At 46.4% G+C, this 21,024-nt stretch overlaps 1 protein-coding gene across 4 annotated transcripts in view; it reads left to right on the top strand.

Annotated features, from left to right (window-relative positions):
• The first annotated feature begins 1,788 nt into the window (after nucleotides 1-1,788).
• The window catches only part of LOC132395284 (mucin-2-like), a 293,232-nt gene continuing 273,996 nt past the window's right edge, over nucleotides 1,789-21,024 (top strand). For 2 of the 4 annotated variants that reach the window (XM_059971639.1, XM_059971637.1), the window contains exons 1-3: nucleotides 1,789-4,580; nucleotides 5,549-5,744; nucleotides 7,544-7,645. In XM_059971639.1, coding sequence (XP_059827622.1) covers nucleotides 5,585-5,744; nucleotides 7,544-7,645 — 262 coding nt within the window. In that variant the 5' untranslated portion in view covers nucleotides 1,789-4,580; nucleotides 5,549-5,584. The remainder of the gene's footprint in view (nucleotides 4,581-5,548; nucleotides 5,745-7,543; nucleotides 7,646-21,024) is intronic. The other 2 variants (XM_059971640.1, XM_059971641.1) reach the window with 2 other exon arrangements.

Raw genomic sequence — 21,024 nt, 5'->3', positions numbered from 1 at the left:
GTTCCGGCGACTTATCCAACTTGATGCTTTCCAAAAGCTCCAGCACATCCTCTATTTCTTAATATCTACATGCTCAAGCTTTTCAATCTGCTGCAAGTCATCACTACAATCACCAACATCCTTTTCCATAGTGAATACTGAAGTAAAGTATTCATTAAGTACCTCTGCTATTTCCTCCGGTTCCATACACACTTTCTTACTGTCACACTTGATAGGTCCTATTCTTTCACATTTTATCCTCTTGCTCTTCACATACTTGTAGAATGCCTTTGGGTTTTCATTAATTCTGCCCGCCAAGGCCTTCTCATGGCCCCTTCTGGTTCTCCTAATTTCCTTCTTAGGCTCCTTCCTGTTAGCCTTATAATCTTCTAGATCTCTAACATTACCTAGCTCTCTGAAGCTTTCATAAGATTTTCTTTTCTTCTTCCTTTGTACACCACAGTTCCTGTACCCTACCATAACTTCCCTGTCTCATTAGAACGTACCTATGCAGAACTCCACACAAATATTCCCTGAACATTTGCCTCATTTCTTCCATACCTTTCCCTGAGAACATCTCTTCCCAATTTAAGCTGCCAATTTCCTGCCTGATAGCCTCATAATTTCCCTTACTCCAATTAAACACTTTTCTAACTTGTTTGTTCCTATCTCTCTCCAAAATTATTGTAAAGGAGATAGAATTATGATCACTATCTCCAAAATGCTCTCCCACTGAGAGACCTGACACCTGACCAGGTTCATTTCCCAATACCAGATCAAGTACAGCCTCTCCTCTTGTAGGCTTATCTACATATTGTGTCAAGAAACCTTCCTGAACACACCTAACAAACTTCACCCCATCTAAACCCCTTACTCTGCGGATATGCCAATCAATATTTTGGAAATTAAAATCTCCTACCACGACAACTCTGTTATTATTACACCTTTCCAGGATCTGTATCCCTATCTGCTCCTTGATATCCCGGTTATTATCAGGCAGCCTACAAAAAGCACTCAGTAGAGTTATTGACCCCTTCCTGTTCCTAATCTCCACACACAGAGACTCCATAGACAATCCCTCCATGACATCCACCTTTTCTGCAGCCGTGACACTATCTCTGATCAACAGTGCCACGCCCCCACCTCTTTTGCCTCCCTTCCTGTGCTTTCTGAAACATCTAAAACCCGGCACTTGAAGTAAACATTTCTGTCCCTGAGCCATCCAAGTCTCTGTAATGGCCACCACATCATATCTGCAAGTACTGATCCACACTCTATGCTTATCTGCTTTGTTCACAATACTCCTTGCGTTAAAATAGATACATCTCACACCTTCAGTCTGAGCGCATCCCTTCTCTATCACCTGCCTATTCTCCCTCTCACACTGTCTCCAAGCTTTCTCTATTTGTGAGCCAACCACCTCTTCCCCAGTCTCTTCAGTTCGGTTCCCACCCCCCCAACAATTCTAGTTTAAACTCTCACCAACAGCCTTAGCAAATCTCTCTGCCAGGATATTGGTCCCCCTGGGATTCAAGTGGAACCCATCCTTGTTGTACAGGTCACACCTGCCCCAAAAGAGGTCCCGATGATCCAGAAATCTGAATCCCTGCCCCCTGCTCCAAACCCTCAGCCACGCATTTATCCTCCACCTCATTCTATTCCTATTCTCACTGTCATGTGGCACAGGCAGTAATCCCGAGATTACTACCTTTGCAGTACTGCTTCACAACTTCCTTCCTAACTCCCTGTAGTCTGTTTTCAGGACCTCTTCTATGTCATTGGTACCAATATGTACCACGACCTCCGGTTGTTCTCCCCCCCCCCCCCCACTGCAGGATATTGTGGATATTCTCCTTAAAGATTTCACCTTTCACCCTCTTGTTGAGGTCACATTCAACCTCGGTGGAAAATGCCTGCTTGTATTTACCCTATCTATACCCCTCATAATTTTGTACACCCCTATCAAATCTTTCCTCAGTCTTCTACATTCCAGAGCATAAAGTGCTAATTTATTCAACCTTTCCCTGTAATTCAGGTCCTCAAGTCCCAGCAACATCCTTGTAAATTTTCTCTGGACTCTTTTCAATCTTATTGATAGCTTTCTTGTGGGCAGTTGACCAGATCTCCACAAAATGCTCCAAATTTGGCCTCACCAACGTCTTATAGAACTTCAACATAACATCCCAAATCCTGTACTTAATACATTGATTTATGAAAGCCAGTGTGCCAAAAGCTGTCTTAACAACCCTATCTACCTGTGATGCTACTTTCAATGAATTATGGACCTGTATTCCATATCCCTTTGTTCTACCACACTCCTCAGTGCCCTACCATTCACTGTGCAAGTCCTACCCTCGTTTGTCATCTCAACGTGTAGCACCTCACACTTGTCTGCATTAAATTCCATCTGCTACTTTTCAGCCCATGTTTCTATCTGGTTTAGATCCCACTGCATATATTTTTAACCTATTTCCCTGTAACCTGGTAAAGTTCTATCAAAATCCTTGTACGTTTTCCGACAGTGATCAGTGGGTCTGCAGCCTATGGGGGGGGGGGGGAGTGTAGGCCCTAGTGCAGTTAAGCAGGTGTAGGGGTGTATTGGCTGGGAGCTCCCTGTGTGTTGTGCTGAAACACAATGGATTGCCCAGCGAGAGGTAGCTCCTCTGGTGCAGGGGCTTGTCGTGCCCATTCGGGGCAGCTCACTCACCTTCGGACCCCAAAGGACACTCAGCTTTCCAGTAGCTGTCTGCATGCGACGGTGACCACACCCTGGTATACGGCTCCGAGAAACTAGGCCTCATACCCCAGTGAGGTAGGGTCATGCCTGTCCTAACATGTAGTCAGCTCTGACTCACTGGGAGGATGAGACCTATGGTGGGATTCAGCAGCCAGGAAGGCCATTCTGCAACACGCTCCACGGAGAGCAAAGGCCATGGCCGGGCATGGAAGTAGTCACGGTCAGCCAGCACAACCATGAAGACGCCAGTTGTGATGACCACTCGTACCACTGCACCCAGATTTCTGAGGTCGAGAGAGTGGAACTGCCCCAGTGCAAGGGCTTTTCCACTTTAAAAACTCTCCCACACAGGCCTCCTGTCATCATCGGACACGATGGACAACTACCAGATTGCACCCTCCTCGCTCCGGATCTCGGTCCTGGTCAAGGTCTTGAAACCTTCCTCTCCACATACTGCCCGACACGCTGTGTCCTTCTGTCCTTCTCCACAAGACGATAAGAGGCATAGACAGAGCAGAGAGCCAGACACTGCTCCCCTGGGTAGAAGTGGCTAATATGAGGGGGTAACATTTTACAGAGTTTGGAGGGAAGTGTAGGGGGGAACGTCAGAGGTAAGTTTTTGCACGGAGTGGTGGCTGTGTGGAACGTCCTGAGGGTGGTGGTAGAGGCAGATATATTGGGGGTGTTTAATAGATAGGTACATGGATGAAAGAAAAATGGAAGGTTAAGTGGGAGGGAAGGGTTAGATTGATCAGATTCAAATTTATTATTTATTATTTATTACAAGGAACGGCAAACATTACAGCACAGTATAGGCCCTTTGGCCCACATTGCTGTGCTGACTTTAACCTATCGTAAGATCAACATAGCCCCTCCCTCCATTTTTCTATCATCCGTATACATGGAAACGTACAGTGAAACACGTCCTTCGTGTAACAACTAACGCAACCGAAGGTGCGCCTGGGGGCAGCCCACAAGTGTCGCTGTACATTCCGGTGCCAACTTATACAGTACTGTGCAAGAGTCTTAGGCGCATGTGTGTGCTAGGGAGCTAACAACCTTACACAGCACTGTAGTAATTTTCTGTATTGCACAGTACTGCTGCCACAAAAATAAACAACAAATCTCATAGCATATGTGAGTGATGATAAACCTGATTCTGATATGAGTCTCTGTTGTGGACTGTGAGTGGGAAGGGGGCATGGAGAGGGGAATCACGGTTGGGAAAAGGGGAAGGGAGAAGGGAGAGAGCGGGAAGCACCAGAGACATTCTGTAATGATCAATAAACCAATTGTTTGGAATTGAATTACCCTGCCCGGTATCTCAGGTGTATCTGCACCTGTGTCACCAGCATCCCTGGCACCCACTCTCTGCCCCCTCTCCCACTTCCCTCCCATGGCACTCCACCCTCGCCATTCCCAACATCCTTTGCTTCCGCCAGATGTACAAATTCGCTCTCCGCTCCCCATGGACAAATACAGTCCTGTGTTAGGCACTCTAGCGATATACCGTGCGCCTCAAACTTCTGCCCAGTACTGTATGTCCATGGCCTCAATGAACTTAGAGCAGGTTAAAGGGTCAGCAAGCATTGTGGGGCTGGGCTGGGGGGGGGGGGGGTGAAGTGCAGTGAAGGGCCTGTACTGTGTTTGTCCTGTTCTGTGTTTCTTTGTTTCCATTTTCCCCAGCAGGGATTTCTGTTCTGAGATCCTGGGTGTTAAGTGTGTCCTGGGTTACTGGCTCCACCCAGAAGGGTTGTGCCTCTCCTGTGTCTCTGGTTACAGACTGACGCCCCTGGCCTGCCAATCCAGGTGTCACTATCTCTCCCAAGGCTGCAGGGATGATGGTTTGCCTGTGATCTTCAAGGTAAATTTTTTATCGGAGTACCTTATGCGCAACAGATTCTGCAGATGCTGCAAGTCCAGAGTAACACACACACAATGTTGGAGGAACTCAGCAGGACAGGCGGCTTCTATGGAGGGGAGTGAGCTGTCAATGTTTTAGGCCAAGACCCTCCATCAGGACCAATCTCAGTCTGAAACGTTGACTGTTCATCACGGGTGAACATGTCTACAAGGAGCGATGTCGCAGAAAGCACCATCTTTCATCAAGGACCCCGCCACCCAGGCCATGCCCCCTTCTTACCGCTGCCGTCAGGAAGAAGGTCCAGGAACCACCAGGGTCAGGAATATGTATTACTCCTCAACCATCAGGCTCTTGAACCAGAGGGGATAATCTCACTCAGTTTAAGGGTCATGTTGAAATGTTGAAATCGAGCTCACATGCACCATTTGTGCTGGCAGCTCGTTCCACCCTCTGTGTGAAGAAGTTTCCCCTCATGTTCCCATAAACCTTTCACCTTTCACCCTTAACCCATGACCTCTGGTTGTAGTCCCAGCCAACCTAATTGGAAAAAGCCTGCTTGCATTTACTCTTAATTTTGCATACTTCTATCAAATCCCCTCTCAATCTTCTACATTCCAATAACTTCACTCACACTGATAGTGAACTGTGCCCACAACCCATGGGCTCACTTTCACAGACTCTTCAGCTTATGTTCTCAAGATGTATTGCTTATTTATTCATTATTGCTTTCTTTCTGTTTGTATTTGCACAGTTTGCTGTCTTTTGCACACTGGTTTGTCCATCTTGTGTGTGGTTTTTCACTGATTTATGCTGTTTCTTTGCATTTACAGTGAATGCCCACAAGAAAATGAATCTCAGGGTAGTATGTAATTTACTTTGAACTTTCTCTCTGTAGATGCTGTCTGACGTGTTGAGTTCCTCCAGCAATTTTTGTTACCAATACTACATCGAGTCTCATTTTCTTGCAGGCATTTACTGGGGAAAAATAAATAAAATAACATATTATGGAAAAAAACAGATATAAACGAAGATTGACAAACTACCAATGTGCAAAGGATGACAAGCTATACCAACAGAATCCACACAGAGAACATAACAAACGAGAAAATCTGCAGATGTTGGAAATCCAAGCAACACACTCACAATGCTGGAGGAACTCAGCAGGTCAGGCAGCTTCTATGGTAAAGAGTACAGTCAATGTTTCCGGCCGAAACTCTTCGGCAGGACTGAAGAAGAAACGCTGAGGAGTAGATTTAACAGGTGGGGGGAGGGGAGAGAGAAACACCAGGCGATGGGTGAAACTTGGAAGGGGAGGGATGAAGCAAAGAGCTAGGAAGTTGATTGGTGAAGGAGACAGAAGGTCATGGAAGAAAGATAAAAGGGGAATGGGAGGAGCACCAGAGGGAGGTGATGGGGGGCAAGGAGATAACATGAAAGACAGACAAGAGGTGGGAAATGATGGGGGGGCATTACTGGACATTTGAGAAATTGATGTTTATGCCATCAAGTTGGAGGCTAACCAAATGGAATATACGGTGTTGTTCCTCCAGCCTAAGTATGGCCTTATCCTGACAGTGGAGGAAGCCATGGATGAACAGATCAGAATAGGAATGAGAAGTGGAATTAAAATGGGTGGCCACTGGGAGATCTCGCTTGTTCTGGTGTACGGAGCATAGGTGCTCGATGAAGTGGTCTCCCAATCTACGTCGGGTCTCACCGATATACAGGAGGCCACATATTTGTCATTACTGTTTCCATAACAGTTTTGTTTGACCTGTCAGGGTTGTTAGCCCTGAGCTGAACCCCTGAACCTGGTGGACCAGTAGACTACTCATAGTCTGGCCTCTAACCTTTGACCTGTTTGGCATGGGTGACCCTACCAAGACCCAAAGCATGAAGGTCTGTCTCCAGCTAGCTCACCTCTCCGGGTCACACAAGCCTCCAAGCCACGGCAAGGGTGTGGCTTGCTTGGAGGATGGGTGACTCTACCAGGAGCTAAACTCCAGACAGCCTCTCCACCACCACAAGCTGATGATCCTCAGAGAAGCCGAGCAATGGTGGCAAGCGGGGCACATGCCATCTTTATCACTCTGTCGTCTAGCTGTGGACTGGGACCCTAACGTCCCAATGTACATGGTTGATACACATTCTTGTCTGAGATTCTCTTGAATGGTGGATGGAGAACAAAGAGACTCCTTGGCTCCTGTGTCTCAGCCTGCCACCACCCAATACACAATACTGATGACTGTGCCGGTGGCAATATACTGTTCTGTGTCCTATGTGCACTCCATGTCAACGCGTTCATGGGATCGCCGCAGTGGTGTAGCAGTTAGCGGGATACGATTACAGCGGGGGGTGTGGAGTTTGCAGTTCAATTCCTCCTCCGGAAGGAGACTCTGTACAACCTCCCCGTGGAATGCGGGGGGAGGGGGTTTCCTCCGAGTGCTCCGGTTTCCTCCCACAACCCAAAGACGTACTGGTTAGCAGGTTAATTGTTCATTGTAAATTGTCCCGTGATCGTGCCAGGGCCAAGGGCCTGTTCCTTATACTGTCTCCAAGTAAATAAATAAACAGTTGTTTGGGGATTCTGGGAACATGTTCAGTACTGAGAGTGAGACTGTTGGCACGGTTACGAGTGGGTGCCTGAGAATATATCCCACTTAAGGAAGTGTCACAATGATTTCCAGTCAATGCAGGTCCTTAGTTCCTTGAACAAGGCGTCACAGGTAGTTAAGGTCAGAAAAGAGCTTTGGGCACATTGGCCTTCATGAATTAGAGTGCTGAGCACAGAATTTATATTGGAGTTGCATAAATAAGCAGCTTTAAATCCCTGGGTATTAGCATATCAGATGAACTGCCCTGGGCCAAGCATATAGATGCAATCATAAGGAAATATCACACCTGTACTTTTACTTCCTTAAAAGGTTCAGTTTGTCTCTAAGCACTCTAATAATCTTCCGCAGATGTACCGTTGAAAGTGTGCATCACAGTCTGGTACGGCAATTCGCATGTGCAGGGACGTCAGAAGCTGCAGACAGTAATGGACACAGCCCGATACATTACGGGTATGTCCCTCCCCAGCGTTGGGAGTATCTTCAGGAGGTGCTGCCTCAGGAAGGCAGCATCCATCATCAAGTATCCCCAGTACACGGGCCATGCCATTTTCTCACTGGGGAGGAGGTACAGAAGCCTGAAGTCCCACACCGTCAGGTTCAGGAACAGCTCCATGTATTCGGTTCTTGAACCAACCGGCACAGCTCTAGTCACACCTCCCAACCTGGGGTCTGTGCACTCCTCGGTTAATGGTCGGGGTCCATGGCATAAAAATGTTGGCTACCCCTGTGATAAGACCACTTTGATTACTTTGCATTACAACAAACTTTTTATTGGATGGAAATAAACAGTCGGCATTTCAGGCCAAAGGTCTTCACCAGGACCTGCTGAAGGGTCTTGGCCCTAAATATTTTTACAGGTGTCCCCTGCTGTACAAATGTTCGCTTTACGCCACTTCTCTTTTACAAAGCACCTACATTAGTAATCTGTTTTCACATTAGAAAGCGGATTTTTGCTTTTATGAAATTTTTTCCCATATAAATTAATAGTTCTTCACTTTATGCTATTTTGGCTTAAGAAAGGTTTCATAGGAATGCTCTACCATTGTAAAGTGGGGGGACACCTGTATTTCCCTACCTAGATGCTGCCTGACCTGCTGAGTTCCTCCAGCATTTTGTGTGTGTTGTTCAAGATTCCAGCAGTTACAGAATCTCTTGTGTTAACAGATTTTTTTTTTGTGCTGATTAAAACCTTTATATGTTCAGAGTAGATTTATGCATTCAGCGGGATTAGTGAGTGTGCTTCATCAGGAAAGATTGAGCCAGCTAGGGATTTTCTCTTTGGAGTGGAGCAGGGTGAGGACACGATAGAGGTGTAGAAGATGAAGAGAAGCACAGATCCAGTGGACACCCAGAGACTTTCTCCCAGGGTGGAAATGGTTAATACCAGGAGGCATAATTTTAAGGTGTTTGGAGGGAAGTTGGGGGGGGGGGGCGGCGGTTGATGTCAGAGGTACGTTTTTTTTTACTCAGAGAGTGGTGGGTGCATGGAACACCCTGCCAGGGCTGGTAGTGGAGGCAGGTACACTAGGGACATTTAAAACTCTGAGATCGGTACACCAATGATCAAAGACGGGAGGGCTGTGTGGCAAGGAAGCGTTATGCTGATTCTAAAGAGGCCGGCACAACATAGTGGGTGGAAGGGTCTGGTTGTTCTGTTTTTCCATATAAAACGTGTATAATGACTGTTTTCCGTGCCTATCTGTGGCGGTGTTGTTGCTAACAAGGAAATTTCTCATTGCTCACGTGAATCTGAACCTAAATAAATTCGACTTCGAAACTTTGGAGAGTGGAGACAGTTTAAACAACTTCTCTGCAAAGAAAGAGTCTTCCCAGTGTAGCCAAGCCCCGTGCAGAGTATTAATTCCCTCGCGGGCAGAGTGCAGGTCGGAGGAAGCCCACGCGTTTGAATTCGGTCTTGGACACTGCCCCGCAGCCGCTTTCTCTATTTCCAGTGCCATTGTTGGTGAAAGGGGCCGATTGAAAGGTGTACAAAAGGTAATTGTTTCCCAACACCTCGCTCGATTCAGTGACAGATAATCGGTTTATTGTTTGGTGAGCGAGCCCTGAAATGGGTCGCCTCTCTGCACACACGGGCATTGTGCTGCGAGCGCCTTGTGGACCTGAATGGCTGCGTTGTCAGAAGCGCCGCCGAGATCAGCGCTGTAACTTGAACGTAGCCGCTGAGCTGCGAGCACCTTGTGGACCTGTACCACCCAGAACTGCTCGGGTACAGCCAATTTAATTAGACAACACTGGGGCTATTCTTCATTCATTCAAGGGCGTAGCTGGCACTGTTAGCCATGCCTCTGAGGAAGAAGGTGGCAGTGATTTCCTCCCTGAGCCGCTGCTGTGTCGTGATGAAAGAGCCCCCACGCTGCACTAGACGAGGGGTTTCAAGATCGGCATTGGTTTAGTACTGTGACATGTCGGGGAACCATAACGCGCGACAGTGCAGAAACAGGCCAGTCGGCCCAGCTACTTAATGCTGAACTGTTATTCTAGAAACATAGAAAACCTACAGCACACTACAGGCCCTTCGGCCCACAAAGCTGTGCCGAACATGTACTTACTTCAGAAATTACCTATACCCATAACCCTCTATTTTTCTAAGATCCACGTACCTATCCAAGAGTCTCTTAAAAGACCCTGTTGTATCTGCCTCCACCACCGTCGCCAGCAGCCCATTCCACGCACTCACCACTCTCTGTGTAAAAAAAATTACCCCCGACAAACCCCTCGGTACCTGCTTCCAAACACCTTAAAACTTTGCCCTCTCCTGCTAGCCTTTTCAGCCCTGGGGAAAAGCCTCTGACTATCAATGGCTCTCATTATCTTGTACACCTCTATCAGGTCCCCACACATCCTCCATCACTCCAAGGAGAAAAGGCCCCATTCACTGAACCTATTCTCATAAGACATGCTCCCCAATCCAGGCAACATCCTTGTAAATCTCCCCTGCACCCTTTCTATGGCTTCCACATCCTTCCTGTAGTGAGGTGATCAGAACTGAGCACAGTACTCTAAGTGGGGTCTGACCAGGGTCCTATATAGCTGCAACATTACCTCTCGGCTCTTGAATTAAATACCATGATTGATGAATGCTAATGCACCTTACGCCTTCTTAACCACGGAGTCAACCTGTGCAGTAGCTTTGAGTGTCCTATGGTCTCAGACCCCAAGATCCCTCTGATCCTCCACACTGCCAATCTTACCATTAATACTATATTTGGCCATCATATTTGACCTACCAAAATGAACCACTTCACACTTATCTGGGTTGAACTCCATCTGCCACTTCTCAGCCTAGTTTTGCATCCTATCAATGTCCCGCTGTAACCTTTGACAGCCTTCCACATTATCAACAACATCCCCAACCTTTGTGTCATCAGCAAACTTACTAACCCATCCCTCCACTTCCTCATCTAGGTCATTTATAAAAATCATGACGAGAAGGGGGTCCCAGAACAGATCCCTGAGGCACTCCACTGGTCACCGACATCCATGCAAAATATGATCCATTTACAACCACTCTTTGCCTTCTGGATACACAAAGCAATGTCCCCTTGGATCTCATGCCTCCTTGCTTTCTCAATAAGCCTTGCATGGGGTACCTTATCAAATGCCTTGCTAAAATCCATATACACTACATCTACTGCTCTTCCTTCATCAATGTGTTTAGTCACATCCTCAAAAAATTCAATCAGGCTCGTAAGGCACGATCTGCCCTAGACAAAGCCATGCTGACTATTCCTAATCATATTATACCTCTCCAAATGTTCATAAATCCTGCCTCTCAGGATCTTTTCCGTCAATTTACCAACCACTGAAGTAAGACTCACTGGTCTATATTTTCCTGAGCTATCTCTACTCCCTTTCTCAAATAAGGGAACATCATCTGCAACCCTCCAATCCTCCGGAACCTCTCCCGTCCCCATTGATGACGCAAAGATCATTGTCAAAGGCTCAGCAATCTCCTCCCCCACCTCCCACAGTAGCCTGGGTTACATCTCGTCTGGTCCCGGCGACTTATCCAACTTGATGCTTTCCAAAAACTCCAGAACATCCTCTTTCTTAATGTCTATATGCTCAAACTTTTCAGTCCATAGTAAGTCATCCCTACAATTGCCAAGATCCTTTTCTGTAGTGAATACTGAAGCAAAGTATTCATTAAGCACCTCTGTTATCTCCTCCAGTTCCATACACACTTTTCCACTGTCACACTTGATTGGTCCTATTCTCTCTCATCTTATCCTCTTGCTCTTCACAATGCCTTGGGTCTTCCTTAATCCTGTCCATCAAGGCCTTCTCATGGCCCCTTCTGGCTCTCCTAATTTCATTTTTAAGCTCCTTCCTGCTAGCCTTATAATTTTCTAGCTCTCTATCATTACCTAGTTTTTTGAACCCTTCGTAAGCTTTTATTTTCTTCTATACTAGATTTTCAACAGCCTTTGTACACCACTGTTCCTGAGCCCTACCATCCTTTCCCTGTCTCATTGGAACGTACCTATGCAGAACGCCACACAAATATCCCCTGAACATTTGCCCCATGTCTGCTGGGCATTTCCCTAAGAAATTTGTTCCCAATTTATGCTTCCCTCTATGATCCTCTCTACTCTGGCACCCGCTCTATAAAGCTGTCTTCTTCTTAAATTCTTCTCACCAGTCTAACTCGCTGACATCCACCCATCTGCTCAGTCTTGTCTTGATCTAACCTCTGAAGAAAAGATGCTCTCCTTTTAAATTCTTCCCACCGGTCTAACTCGCTGACATCCACCCGTCTGCTCAGTTGTGTCTTGATCCTGCCAAGTCCCATTGATCCACACTAGACCAGAGCCCCCCATACGTATCCAAACTTCTCTTAAATATTGAAATTGACCCTGCATCCCCCACTTCCACTGGCAGCTCCTTCCACACTCTCACCACCCTGAGCGAAGAAATACCTCCTTAGGTTCTTAAACATTTTACCTTTCACCCTTAACACATGACCTCTACTTCTAGTCTCGCTCAACGTCAGTGGAAAAAGCCTGCTTACATTTCCTGCCGAAAGGTCTCGGCCCAAAACATCAACTGTTTATTAATTTCCTTAGACGCTGCCTGGACTGCTGAGTTACTCCTGCATTTTGTGTGTGTTGCTTGAATTTCCAGCATCCAACGATTTTCTCTCGTCTGTGCTTTGATTACATTTACCCTATCTGTGCCCGTCATAATTTTATGTACTCTATCAAGCCTCCCCTTATTCTCCTGTGCTCTAAGGGAATAAAGTCCTAACCTATTCAACCTTTCCCTATAACTCAGATCCTCAAATCCTTGTAAATTTTCTCTGCACTCTTTAAATCTTATTGACATATTTCCTATAGGTAGGTGACCAGAATTGCACACAATGCTGCAAATTAGGCTTCACCAACATCCTGTACAACTTCAACATGCCATCCCATCTCCAGTATTCACTACTCTGTACCGAGATACAGTGAAAAGCTTGTCTTGCATCTTGTTCATACACTACACAGTGCATTGAGCTAGTTCAAGGTGAAATAATAACATTCACTTTGAGAGGACTAGAATATAGAAGCAAGGATTTCGATAAAGCTGAGGCTTTACAAGGTATTGGTCGGTTAAAATTTGGAGTATTATGAGCTGGCTTGGGCCCCTTATCTAAGAGAGGATGTGCTAGTGTTGGAGAGGGTCCACAGGAGGTTTGTAAGAATGATCCCAGGTATGAAAGGGTTAATGTATGGATGGCTCTGGGTCTGTATTAGTTGGAGCTCAGAAGAACGAGGAAGGGACCTCATTGAGCTCTATCGAATATTCGGAGATCTAGATAGAGTGGACATGGAGAGGATGTTTCCTATAGTGGGAGAGTCTAGAACCAGAAGGCACAGCCTAGAATACAAGTATTCCCTTTAGAACAGAGATGAGGAGGAATTTCTTTAGCCAGAGGGTGGCGAATCTGTGGAATTCATTGCCACAGGCGGCTGTGGAGGCCAAGTCACTGGGTATAATTAAAGAGCAGGTTGATAGGTCCTTGATTATTCAGGGCATCAAAGATTACGGAGCGAAGGCAGGAGAATGGGGTTGAGAGGGGAATATTTCAGCTATGATGGAATGATGGAGCAGATTTGATTGACTGAATTCTGTTCCTGTGTATTATGGTCCTTAGGTCTAATAACAGAGTGCAGAATAAAGTGTAGCAAGTACAGAGAAAGTGCAGTGCATGTAAACGATGAAATGGAAGATCATTGAGGTAGATTGTGAGGTCAAGTGTCCACTAGTTTTATAAGAGGTCTGATAACAGTTGGTAGAAGCTGTTCTTGAGCCTGGTGATACGTGATTTCAGGTTTTTGTATCTTCAAAGTTCAGAAGTTCAAAGTAAATTTATTATCAAAGTACACATATGTCACCATTTACTGTGCAACCTTGAAATTCATTTTCTTGTGGGCATACTCAGTAACTACAAAGAGAAAAATGCAAAAAATAATAATAAACAAACAAATATTGAGAACATGAGATGAAGAGTCCTTGAAAGTGAGTCCACAGGTTGTGTGAACAGTTCAGTGACAGGGTGAGTGAAGTTATCTCCTCCGGTTCAAGTGCCTGATGGTTGAGGGGTGATAACTGTTCCTGAACCTGGTGTGGATCTTGAGGCTCCTGTACCTCCTTCCTGATTGCAGCAGCATGGATGGGTGTCCTTGATGATGGATTCCTGTGACAGCACTTCATTTAGATGCACTGAATGCTGGGGAGGGCTTTACCTGAGACTGGGCCATATTGACTACTTTTTGAAGACTTTTCCATTCCAGGGCATTGAGTGCCGTCTTTTGCCCGACGGGAGATGGAAGCGATATGTTTCCAAAGTCAAAGTCGAGTTTAGTGTCATCTGCATGAGTGCACGTCTGAAAAACTTACCTGCTCCAACATCACAGGCACTTAGCAACGCCATCAGATAATTCCCGGGTTAACCTGGCAACAGGTAGACACCGAGGAAATGAGTTACTGGAAATTGTAGCGTAAGCTGATTGTGTCTGGGAGGCTGCAACCTGTACAGACAGAAGTTGAGGTGCTGTTCCTCGATTTTTGTGTCGGATGTCTCTAGGGTGGTGTTGGACAACACAGCCTGGTCAGTCAGAGTGGGACTGGGATGGAGGATTATCAAGGCAGGTAGCAGAAAGGCCACTCACTGTCTGTGTTCACCTGCTCTTCTAAGTGGTCGTCAGATCCCCATTTAACTTCCCCAATGCAAGACCATAAGACAGAGGAGCAGAATTAGGCCATTCAGCCCATCAAGTCTTCTCCGCCATTCAATCATGGCTGATTTATTTTAAATATACAGCCCTTCCAAGTGAGGTAATGCTTCACCTGCGAGCCTGTTGGTCTTCTCCTGTCTGGTGCTGCCAGTGCAGCCTCCTCTGAACTGGTGTAGATCGGAGGACCATGTTGTTGAGCACCTTTGTTCCATCTGCAAGGATTTCTGACTAATTTAATTCCAATCCTCATTCCCATTCTGACATGCTGGTCCATGACCCTCTCTTCTGCTGTGACCAGGCCACTCTCAGCCTGAAGGAGTGGCATCTTATATTCCATCTGGGTAGCCTCCAACCTGCTGGCATGAACATTGGTTTTTTGAACTCCCAGTAATCACTCCTTTTTGCTCTCTCCTCTTTTTTTTGTTTCTTTCCCCTATTAAGATGGCCACCTCACTCCTTCCCTTCACCTCCCCACCTTCACTATTTACCCACCCCCTCCCCCTGGTGCCCTTCTCCTTCCCTTTCTTCCATGTTCCACTGTCTTCTCCTAACAGATTCTGTTTTTTTTCAGCCCCCTTACCTCTTCCTCCCAGTCCAAATGAAGGAGTTTGCCTTGAACGATTGACTGTTTGTTCCCCTCTCAGATGCCACCTGTCCCGCTTGGTGGCACAATAATGTCAGCACCGGACTCCAGAGTGAGGGTTCCCTCGTAAAAACAAGAATAGCTCGCGACGGAAACACCGTCATGACAGTGCCCCGATAACTCCACTGCCGAGTTAAGGGCTGTTCTTCTTCATCTTCTTCTTCAGATGTCACCTGACTTGCTGAGTTCCTCGAACAGAGAATAGTGCTGCCCAGTACAGGCCCTTCAGCCCACGATGTGTCCATCTATATAAACCTCCAGCACTGCACAGCCCATCAACGTGCAAGGGTGACGGATAGACCAGATCCCAGAATAAAGTGTAACATCTGCAAAGGAAGTACAGTGCAGGCAGACAAAAAGTTGCAAGGTAGATTGTGAGGTCAAGAATCCATCTTAGGGTGTTAAGGAACAGGGTAGTACAACTTCTGCCCAACAGGAGGGGGAAGAAGAGAAACAACTGGGCTGGGTGGAGTCTTCAATTACTTCGGCTGCTTTTAATGAGGCAACGAGAAGTGCAGACCGTCGATGGGAGGGAATCTGGTTTCGGTCATGTGCTAAGCTCTGCCCACAACTCTCTGCAGGTTCTTGGGGTCTTGGGCAGAGCACCAGTCCACGATAGGATGCTTTCTGTGGTGTGTCAACAAAAGTTGGTGAATGTCAATGGGGCATGCCCCTTGTTTTTTAGCCTCCCGAGGAAGTAGAGGTGTTGGTGAGTTTTAATACCCCATCTCTCACTCTGACCGATCTGCTTGTGGCGTCCCACTCCGTTACAAAGAGGAACATTCTAGTGTGCACCTCTCCTACTGGCTGGACACCCTGCAGTCTTCCAGATCTCTGCACCTCCCTCTGCAATTGGAGCTTCTGTTTCCTAACCGGAAGACCACAATCTGTTCAGATTGGTGATAATATCTCCTCCTTGCTGACGATCAACACTGGTGCACCTCAGGGGTGTGTGCTTAGCCCACTGCTCTACTCTCTCTATACACATGACTGTGTGGCCAGGCATAGCTCAAATACCATCTTTGAATTTGCTGATGATACAACCATTGTCGGTAGAATCTCAGGTGGAGACGAGAGGGCGTATAGGAGCAAGATATGCCAACTAGTTGATTGGAGTCTCAGCAACAACCTTGCAATCAATATCAGTAAGACCAGACAACTGATTGAGGACTTCAGGAAGGGTAGGATGAGGGATCATGAACCAGTCCTCATAGAGGGACTGGAAGTGGAGAGAGTAAGCAATCTTGAGTTTCTGGGTGACAGTATTTCTGAGGATCCAACCTGGTCCGGACATAACGATGCAGCTATAAAGAAGACAAGACAGCGATTATATTTCATTAGGAGCTTGAGGAGATTTGGTTGTCACCTGAGACACTCCAAGACTTCTACAGATGTACTGAGGAGAGCATTCTGACAGGCTTTGTCACTGTCTGGTATGGGGGGGGGGAGGGGGCACAGGATTGAAAGAAGCTGCAGAAAGCTGTAAAATTAGTCAGCTCCTGCTTGGGTACCAGCCTCCATGGTCAGGACATCTTCAAGGAACAGTGTCTCAGAAAGGCAGCATCCATTATTAAGGATCTCCAGCACCCAGGGCATGTCCTTTTCTCACTGTTACCATCAGGAAGGAGATACAGAAGCCTGAAGGCACACACTCAGTGATTCAGGAACAGTTTCTTCCCCTCTGTCATCTGATTCCTAAATTGATATTGAAGCTTTGAACACTACCTCATTTTAAAAAAATATACAGTATTTCTGTTTTTGCATATTTTAAAATTTAACTATTTAATACACACACATATATAAATATATACTTACTGTATTTGATTTCCTTATTTATTTTTCTTTCTATATTATCATGTATATCATGCTGCTAAGTTAACAAATTTCATGACACATGCCAGTGATAATAAACCTGATTCTGACTCAACACTGAAGCCTTGATTTTAAGCAGCTCACACTTTCTCTGTCTGTATTAGAACTGGCTGTTTCATCTGTTTGTCACCTATCCGTGACATTCATAGTCATAGAACATGACGGCACAGAAAAAGGCCCTTCAGCCCATCTAATCCACGCTGAAACATTATTCTACCTAGTGTCATCGACCTGCACACCAACCATAGCCCAACATCATCTCCAAAACTTCCACTCTCTCCAAAGTTTCCACACTCTCTCCAAAGTTTCCACACTCTCTCCAACGTTTCCACACTCTCTCCAAAGTTTCCACACTCTCTCTAAAGCTTCCACACTCTCTCCAAAGCTTCCACACACTCTCCAAAGCTTCCACACTCTCTCCAAAGCTTCCACACTCTCTCCAAAGCTTCCACACTCTCTCCAAAGCTTCCACAGTCTCCCCAAAGCTTTCACACGCTCTCCAAAGCTTTCACACTTCCTGCAGTTTCCACACTCTCTCCAAAGTTTCCACACTCTCCGCAAAACTTCCACACTCTCTCCAAAGTTTCCACACTCTCTCCAAAGTTTCCACAGCTCTCCAAAGCTTTCACACTCTTTCCAAAGCTTCCACACGCTCTCCAAAGTTTCCACACTCTCTCCAAAGCTTCAACACTCTCTCCAAAGTTTCCACACTCTCTCCAAAGTTTCCACACTCTCTCCAAAGTTTCCACAGCTCTCTAAAGCTTTCACACTCTTTCCAAAGTTTCCACACGCTCTCCAAAGTTTCCACACTCTCTCCAAAGCTTCAACACTCTCTCCAAAGTTTCCACACTCTGTCCAAAGCTTCAACACTCTCTCCAAAGTTTCCACACTCTCTCCAAAGCTTCAACACTCTATCCAAAGTTTCCACACGCTCTCCAGTTTCCACACGCTCTCCAAAGTTTCCACACGCTCTCCAAAGCTTCCACACTCTCTCCAAAGTTTCTACACACTCTCTCCAAAGTTTCCACACTCTCTCCAAAGTTTCCACATGCACTCCGAAGTTTCCACACGCTTTCCAGCTTCCACACTCTCTCCAAAGCTTCCACACTCTCTCCAAAGCTTTCACACTCTCTCCAAAGTTTCCACACGCTCTCCAAAGTTTGCACACTCTCTCCAAAGCTTCCACACTCTCCGCAAAGCTTCCACACTCTCTCCAAAGCTTCCACACTCTCCCCAAAGCTTCCACACTCTCTCCAAAGCTTTCACACTCTCTCCAAAGTTTCCACACTCTCCCCAAAACTTCCACACGCTCTCCAAAGTTTCCACACTCTCTCCAAAGTTTCCACACTCTCTCCAAAGTTTCCACAGCTCTTCAAAGCTTTCACTCTTTCCAAAGTTTCCACATGCTCCAAAGTTTCCACACTCTCTCCAAAGCTTTCACACTCTTTCCAAAGTTTCCACACGCTCTCCAAAGTTTCCACACTCTCTCCAAAGTTTCTACACACTCTCTCCAAAGTTTCCACACTCTCTCCAAAGTTTCTACACACTCACCCCAAAGTTTCCACATTCTCTCCAAAGTTTCTACACACTCTCCCCAAAGTTTCCACACTCTCTCCAAAGTTTCTACACACCCTCTCCAAAGTTTCCACACGCTCTCCAAAGTTTCCACACTCTGCACATAACTTCCACACGCTCTCCAAAGCTTTCACACTCCCTCCAGTTTCCACACTCTCTCCAAAGTTTCCACACACTCCGCAAAACTTCCACACTCTCTCCAAAGTTTCCACACTCTCTCCAAAGTTTCCACACTCTCTCCAAAGCTTCAACACTCTCTCCAAAGTTTCCACACTCTGTCCAAAGCTTCAACACTCTCTCCAAAGTTTCCACACTCTCTCCAAAGCTTCAACACTCTCTCCAAAGTTTCCACACGCTCTCCAAAGTTTCCACATGCACACCGAGGTTTCCACACGCTTTCCAGCTTCCACACTCTCTCCAAAGCTTCCACACTCTCTCCAAAGCTTCAACACTCTCTCCAAAGCTTTCACACTCTCTCCAAAGTTTCCACACGCTCTCCAAAGTTTGCACACTCTCTCCAAAGCTTCCACACTCTCCCCAAAGCTTCCACACTCTCTCCAAAGCTTCCACACTCTCCCCAAAGCTTCCACACTCTCTCCAAAGCTTTCACACTCTTTCCAAAGCTTCCACACTCTCCCCAAAACTTCCACACGCTCTCCAAAGCATTCACACTCCCTCCAAAGTTTCCACACTCTCTCCAAAGTTTCCACACTCTCCCCAAAACTTCCACACGCTCTCCAAAGTTTCCACACTCTCTCCAAAGTTTCCACACTCTCTCCAAAGTTTCCACAGCTCTTCAAAGCTTTCACTCTTTCCAAAGTTTCCACATGCTCCAAAGTTTCCACACTCTCTCCAAAGCTTTCACACTCTTTCCAAAGTTTCCACACGCTCTCCAAAGTTTCCACACTCTCTCCAAAGTTTCTACACACTCTCTCCAAAGTTTCCACACTCTCTCCAAAGTTTCTACACACTCACCCCAAAGTTTCCACATTCTCTCCAAAGTTTCTACACACTCTCCCCAAAGTTTCCACACTCTCTCCAAAGTTTCTACACACCCTCTCCAAAGTTTCCACACGCTCTCCAAAGTTTCCACACTCTGCACATAACTTCCACACGCTCTCCAAAGCTTTCACACTCCCTCCAGTTTCCACACTCTCTCCAAAGTTTCCACACACTCCGCAAAACTTCCACACTCTCTCCAAAGTTTCCACACTCTCTCCAAAGTTTCCACACTCTCTCCAAAGCTTCAACACTCTCTCCAAAGTTTCCACACTCTGTCCAAAGCTTCAACACTCTCTCCAAAGTTTCCACACTCTCTCCAAAGCTTCAACACTCTCTCCAAAGTTTCCACACGCTCTCCAGTTTCCACACGCTCTCCAAAGTTTTCACACTCTCTCCAAAGCCTTCACACTCTCTCCAAAGTTTCCACACGCTCTCAAAAGTTTCCACACTCTCTCCAAAGTTTCCACACGCTCTCCAAAGCTTCCACACTCTCTCCAAAGTTTCTACACACTCTCTCCAAAGTTTCCACACTCTCTCCAAAGTTTCCACATGCACACCGAGGTTTCCACACGCTTTCCAGCTTCCACACTCTCTCCAAAGCTTCCACACTCTCTCCAAAGCTTCAACACTCTCTCCAAAGCTTTCACACTCTCTCCAAAGTTTCCACACGCTCTCCAAAGTTTGCACACTCTCTCCAAAGCTTCCACACTCTCCCCAAAGCTTCCACACTCTCTCCAAAGCTTCCACACTCTCCCCAAAGCTTCCACACTCTCTCCAAAGCTTTCACACTCTTTCCAAAGCTTCCACACTCTCCCCAAAACTTCCACACGCTCTCCAAAGCATTCACACTCCCTCCAAAGTTTCCACACTCTCTCCAAAGTTTCCACACTCTCCCCAAAACTTCCACACGCTCTCCAAAGCTTTCACTCTTTCCAAAGTTTCCACACGATACAAAGTTTCCACACTCTCTCCAAAGCTATCACACTCTTTCCAAAGTTTCCGCACGCTCTCCAAAGCTTTCACACTCCCTCCAAAGTTTCCACATGCTCCAAAGTTTCCACACGCTCTCCAAAGTTTCCACACACTCTCCAAAGTTTCTACACACTCTCCCCAAAGTTTCCACACTCTCTCCAAAGTTTCTACACACTCTCCAAAGTTTACACACGCTCTCCAAAGTTTCCACACTCTGCACATAACTTCCACACGCTCTCCAAAGCTTTCACACTCCCTCCAGTTTCCACACTCTCTCCAAAGTTTCCACACACTCCGCAAAACTTCCACACTCTCTCCAAAGTTTCCACACTCTCTCCAAAGTTTCCACAGCTCTCCAAAGCTTTCACACTCTTTCCAAAGTTTCCACACGCTCTCCAAAGTTTCCACACTCTCTCCAAAGCTTCAACACTCTCTCCAAAGTTTCCACACTCTGTCCAAAGCTTCAACACTCTCTCCAAAGTTTCCACACTCTCTCCAAAGCTTCAACACTCTCTCCAAAGTTT

Source organism: Hypanus sabinus, chromosome 6 (genome assembly GCF_030144855.1).
Source record: "Hypanus sabinus isolate sHypSab1 chromosome 6, sHypSab1.hap1, whole genome shotgun sequence".
Lineage (NCBI taxonomy): Eukaryota > Metazoa > Chordata > Chondrichthyes > Myliobatiformes > Dasyatidae > Hypanus > Hypanus sabinus.
This window is presented reverse-complemented; position numbering and strand designations above follow the sequence as displayed.